Here is a 6,593-nt window from a genome sequence, read left to right on the forward strand (position 1 = left end):
GACAGGCAATGTAACTATGTTTTTAGGAAAACATGAACTTTACATTGGATCATCTTGAAACTTTCTCTCTAAAACTAACTTTCATCAAGGTTTTATATGGTCTATTGGTTTCTCTCTAAATCTAACTTTCATCAAGGTTTTATATGGTCTATTGGTTTCTCTCTAAATCTAACTTTCATCAAGGTTTTATATGGTCTATTGGTTTCTCTCTAAAGCTAACTTTCATCAAGGTTTTATATGGTCTATTGGTTTCTCTCTTTTCATTGGCAGAATCCTTTTTCAGTGTTATGATATTCATAACATCCATATCCACCAGTCTATCTTCCTGTCAACTAACAGAACTCTGCTGGTTGTCCTGGTCACAGATACCAGTGGGCAGATCTATTTCATTTGTTCAAACTAAATTACAAAACTTACTTTGATGAGTCAAATCTGATCCTTTCTTCTCTTCTCCTCCTCTCACAGTTCCACTCAGCCCCGTTGTTTTCCTGCAGTCCACCAGCAGCACAGACAACCTCTTCATACCCAGCAGTAAGGTGCCACCGGGAGAGGCACGACACGAGGACTCCAGGAGGGAGGAATGGCTAGCGTTGTCCTGGTAACCGTAAAGAGGGGACACAGGCGCATATCATTATGAATGCTGATGTCACGGTTGTCATAAAGTGCTTTACAGAAACCCAGCCCAGACCCAGATAGAGCAAGCTGTATGCTAGACCAGACCAAGCTGTATGCTAGACCAGATCAAGCTGTACCATCTGGTGATCTGATCTGGAGAGACTCTTCTCTGCCTCGTCAGCATCAGGATGTTGTTGAGGCTCCCCAGAGGATCCAGCATAGTCATGTCTCTCTCCTGTGTGAATGAGAACATCCAACAGATGGTGAACTTATGATCTACTATTACAATCACAGTCTTACCAGAGGCATTAATATGTCTAAAAAAGGCCTAAAATGGCCACTTTCATCATGATTTTGTAAAATATTGTTTGTGATGCAAATGTAAAGTCTCGTTCCACAAAATGGGTTCCTTTTGCGTCCCTTTGATATTTTAAGTAGAAAATATGCACCAATATTGCATTTTTAAAAGACTGTTATATTATAAATAACTTTAATGTAGACCACATGGAGAATTCAATACATCTCATTTAAAAGTCCCCAAAATATATGTACCAACTGCAGAATGAACATTTAACAATTTATAGAGTACGAAACATATTTAAGTGTAGAACTTCAGTAGAATGCCCCTTAAAAACCCCACATTAGTTCAACAACGGCATAGTTCGTGCCCCTGTTTAAGACAGTACTCACTAGTGTTAATCTGATATTCTGTCTCCTCCTCTTTCACTCCCAAAACGTCTTCCTCCTTCACCTTTACTGAGATAGAACCTTTTAGAGAGGAAGAGGATTCTTTCTCTTCTTTCACTGTAACAGCCTCCTCTTCTTTCACTGTAACAGCCTCCTCTTCTTTCACTGTAACAGCCTCCTCTTCTTTCACTGTAACAGCCTCCTCTTCTTTCACTGTAACAGCCTCCTCTTCTTTCACTATAATAGCCTCCTCTTCCACGACAATGTTCAGTCCCAGAGCTTCTTTCTCCGTCCAGCAGACCACCTCTTCTTTAGCAGGGGAGGAGTAGTTTAGTGAGCTCATGGTCAGGGATGTTAGCTAGTTAGTTAGCATTAGCGACTAGCCTAGTGCTAGGCTCAGTATCAATCTTAAAAACAAGTTTGCAAATTGAACAAGCAAATTAGGTTAAAGGTCATCAGTTGATAAGTCAACAGAAATGTGTTTAAAACACTGAGATTAGCTAATGTTCACAAACACGGTGTAAAGCGTCAATCTATTCTTTTCATGTTGGCTAGCAAGCTACCGAGGTGGTTGAAAGAGTAGCCGTGTTGTTGTTCCTGAAGAAACGTCCCGTCCAGTCCATTATACGTCACACAAGAAGCATCTCCTGAAAGACGCAGATCGCCACCTGCTGGTTGGAGTCGGTAACGCAGTTTGGAAACAATAGTTATTACACTTTTTGTGATGGAAAGAACGTCGTAATAATTTAACAATAAACAGATATATTTTCTCTTACGTCTTACAAATAATACTTTCCTGTACACAGACGTAGAAGCTTAATATGAATATGTAGATGATGAATAAATACATCTATGAATAGGTAGTGTGTTGATATACATTTTTGATATTGATATTGTTGATATTAATTTTTCACATTCGTTTTTATCTACATGTGACCATACTATTCCCTTAAAGCCACGCTCTATAAGATACAAATCATCCTGTAAACAACAGAACAAATGCATCACATGCAAATAGCACTTGATTATCTGTAGTGCGTTACACTGGGTAGACAAAACATTAAGAACAGCTGCTCCTTCCATGACTTAGAAAGACTGGGTGAATCCAGGCTAAAGCTACGATCCCTTCTTGATGTCACTAGTTAAATCCACTTCAATCCGTGTAGATGAAGGGGGAGAGTCAGGTTAAATAAGGAATTTTAAGGCCCAAGATAATTGAGGCATGGATTGTGCATGTGTACCATTCAGAGGGTGAACGGGGAAGACAAAATGTGTAAGTGTTTTTGAACAGGGTCTGGTAATAGGAGCCAGGTGCACCAGTTTGTGTCAAGAACTGCAACACTACAGTTTTTCAGCTCAAGTTTCCCATGTGTACCAAGAATGGTCCACCACCCTAACAGTGGTGGTCAGTGCTGTTTAAGATGAGGGAGGACCATTTTGTTTTTCATGAGCATGGCCTTATTTCTACTACAGTATGTTGGATGACTGTCATTCAACTGTCATTCATATTCCATTCACCCAGTTCAATGTAACAGCGATAGGTTTAGACTACTGTCATTCATATTCCATTCACCCTGTTCAATGTAACAGCGATAGGATTAGACTACTGTCATTCATATTCCATTCACCCAGTTCAATGTAACAGCGATAGGTTTAGACTACTGTCATTCATATTCCATTCACCCAGTTCAATGTAACAGCGATAGGATTAGACTACTGTCATTCATATTCCATTCACCCAGTTCAATGTAACAGCGATAGGTTTAGACTACTGTCATTCATATTCCATTCACCCAGTTCAATGTAACAGCGATAGGATTAGACTACTGTCATTCATATTCCATTCACCCTGTTCAATGTAACAGTGATAGGTTTAGACTACTGTCATTCATATTCCATTCACCCAGTTCAATGTAACAGCGATAGGATTAGACTACTGTCATTCATATTCCATTCACCCTGTTCAATGTAACAGTGATAGGTTTAGACTACTGTCATTCATATTCCATTCACCCAGTTCAATGTAACAGCGATAGGTTTAGACTACTGTCATTCATATTCCATTCACCCAGTTCAATGTAACAGCGATAGGTTTAGACCACTACATGATACTCACATTTAAATTATTATTTGGTGACGTGATTATCTTTACTATAGTTTTATCTAAAAAAAGGTTTTACTTTTTATATGTTTTACCATTTACATTTTTATGAAAATCACTGAGGAGGATGGTGCTCCCCTTCCTCCTCTCAGGAGCCTTCTCTTCCTCCTCTGAGGAGCCTCCCCTTCCTCCTCTCAGGAGCATCCCCTTCCTCCTCTCAGGAGCATCCCCTTCCTCCTCTCAGGAGCATCCCCTTCCTCCTCTCAGGGGCCTCCCCTTCCTCCTCTCAGGAGCATCCCCTTCCTCCTCTCTGGAGCCTCCCCTTCCTCCTCTGAGGAGCATCCCCTTCCTCTTCTGAGGAGCATCCCCTTCCTCCTCTGAGGAGCATCCCCTTCTTCCTCCGAGGAGCATCCCCTTCCTCCTCTGAGGAGCATCCCCTTCCTCCTCTCAGGAGCCTCCCCTTCCTCCTCTCAGGGTCCTCCCCTTCCTCCTCTCTGGAGCCTCCCCTTCCTCCTCTGAGGAGCCTCCACTTCATCCAAAGGACATCCAGCCAACTTGACACAATTGTGGGAAGCATTGGAGAACATGGGCCAGCATCCCTGTGGAACTAATTGAGTTTGTTCTGCGGGAGAAAGGGGAGGGTCCAACTCCATATTAGGAAGGTGTTCCAAATGTTTGGTTTAATCAGTGTATATACAGTTGAAGTTGGGAGTTTACATACACCTTAGCCAAATACATTTAAACTCACTTTTCCACAATTCCTGACATTTAATCCTAGTAAAAATCCCCTGTCTTAGGTCAGTTAGGATCACCATCTTATTTTAAGAATGTGAAATGTCAGAATAATACCAGAGATAATTATTTCTTTCAGCTTTTATTCCTTTCATAACCTTCCCAGTGGGTCAGAAGTTTACATACACTCAATTAGTATTTGGTAGCATTGCCTTTCGGGTAGCCTTCCACAAGCTTTCCACAATAAGTTGGGTGAATTTTGGCCCATTCCTCCTGCCAGAGCTGGTGTAACTGAGTCAAGTTTGTAGGCCTCCTTGCTCGCACACGCTTTTTCAGTTCAGCCCACAAATTTTCTATGGGATTGAGGTCAGGGCTTTGTGAAGGCCACTCCAATATCTTGACTTTGTTGACCTTAAGCCATTTTGCCACAACTTTGGAAGTATGCTTGGGGTCATCGTCCATTTGGAAGACCCATTTGCGACCAAGGTTTAGCTTTAACTTCCTGACTGATGTCTTGAGATGTTGCTTCGATATATCCACATAATTTTCTTTCCTCATGATGCCATCTATTTTGTGAAGTGCACCAGTCCCTCCCGCAGCAAAGCACCCTCACAACATGATGCTGCCACCCTGTGCTTCACGGTTGGAATGGTGTTCTTCGCCTCTTTTTCCTCCAAACATAACGATGGTCATTATGGCCAAACAGTTATATTTTTGTTTCATCAGACCAGATGACATTTCTCCAAAATGTACAATCTTTGTCCTCATGTGCAGTTGCAAACTGTAGTCTGGCTTTTTTACAGTGGTTTTGGAGCAGTGGCTTCTTCCTTGCTGAGCGGCCTTTCAGGTTATGTCGACATAGGACTAGTTTTACTGTTTCCTCCAGCGTCTTCACAAGGTCCTTTGCTGTTGTTCTGGGATTGATTTGCACTTTTTGTACCAAAGTATGTTCATTTCTAGGAGACAGAACGAGTCTCCTACCTGAGCGGTGTGATGGCTGCATGGTCTCATGGTGTTTATACTTGCGTACTATTGTTTGTACAGATGAACGTGGTCCCTTCAGGCGTTTGGAAATTGCTCCCAAGGATGAACCAGACTTGTGGAGGTCTAAATATTTGTTCTGGGGTCTTGCTGATTTCTTTTGATTTTCCCATGATGTCAAGCAAAGAGGCACTGAGTTTGAAGATAGGCCTTGAAATACATCCACAGGTACACCTCCAATTGACTCAAATGATGTCAATTAGCCTATCAGAAGATTCTAAAGCCACAAAATCATTTTCTGGAATTTTCCAAGCTGTTTAAAGGCACAGTCAATTAAACTTCTGACCCATTAGAATTATGATACAGTGAATGATGTTTATGTTTACGTCTGACTTCAACTGTTGGTAGCCTACTCCCACTGTATCTGTGAGCTGTCGGCAACACGTGCCATGACAACATTTGCTATATTATGCAACAGGTTTTAAAACCATCTGTAGAATTGAAAATGCGATGGAAACCCATTTAACTTCTGTAGATGGGACTTTAACAGCAAGTTTTTTAATTTTTGCACTACGTCATAACGCAAATACTTTTATCCGCAATAAGTGGAAACATTTCTGGTGGGAAAAAACGTATTTCATTTTATAAAGATTTTAAAATATTCACATGAAAATCTGTGGTAAATTGTACAGAAACTTAGCTACTAAGGTGGATATCGATCCAACACCTGCTGCTTATTCAAACCAGCCCACTGGGCACAGACGTCAGTTCTACATCTAGTTTCTATTTACATTTCTTTGAGTCCTCAACTAAAGTGAATTCAACATGAAATCAACACAAAATGTCCACCTGTCATTGGATTTAGGTTGCCAGTTGGGTGAAACATAAAATGTCACCTGTCATTGGATTTGGGTTGCCAGTTGGGTGAAACATAAAATGTCACCTGTCATTGGATTTAGGTTGCCAGTTGGGTGACAAATAAATATAAATACCTGATGTTCATGGCTTTTTACAAATCCAATCAGTTTTCCACATTAATCAAACATCATGGATTTGTTTTGTTGAAATGACATGGAAACAAAGTTAATGCCCCCAGGAAAGTCGAAAGAGGAACTCTTCATTGAGACAATGATAAACAGCAATCCTTGGGAGAGTTGTGGTGGATATTATAAAATAAGGATCTGCTGGAGTCCAAGTCAAACCAAGATTCTTTATTTAATCCGTGGGCGAGTCAGTGTACATTTTCATGTCATTAAATCATCAGACGATGCAAACGTGAAAAAATGGAGCAAATGCATCACATCCAAATATCACTTGATTATCTGTAGTGCTGGAGGAATGACACACCCAGATAAACACACACAAAGAGTTTAAAAAAAGGACCATTTAAACACATGGAATCTGATTTACTCTATATTCAAACTGACATACTCCATATTCAATTCATATTTTCTAACAAAGACATACAAATATATTT

The 6,593-nt window shown here is 40.6% G+C and overlaps 1 protein-coding gene across 1 annotated transcript in view; it reads right to left on the minus strand.

Annotated features, from left to right (window-relative positions):
* Positions 1 to 1,908, minus strand: part of LOC110513809 (uncharacterized) — a 158,917-nt gene extending 157,009 nt beyond the window's left edge. The window contains 1 exon segment of the mRNA XM_090194580.1: positions 1,306 to 1,908. Within this exon segment, the coding sequence (XP_090050706.1) occupies positions 1,306 to 1,645 (340 nt within the window). The 5' untranslated portion in view covers positions 1,646 to 1,908.
* Between the last annotated feature and the right edge of the window lie 4,685 nt (positions 1,909 to 6,593).

The sequence above is a fragment of the Oncorhynchus mykiss genome, chromosome 13 (assembly GCF_057628025.1).
Source record: "Oncorhynchus mykiss isolate SJ-2025 chromosome 13, ASM5762802v1, whole genome shotgun sequence".
NCBI classification, from domain to species: Eukaryota; Metazoa; Chordata; class Actinopteri; order Salmoniformes; family Salmonidae; genus Oncorhynchus; species Oncorhynchus mykiss.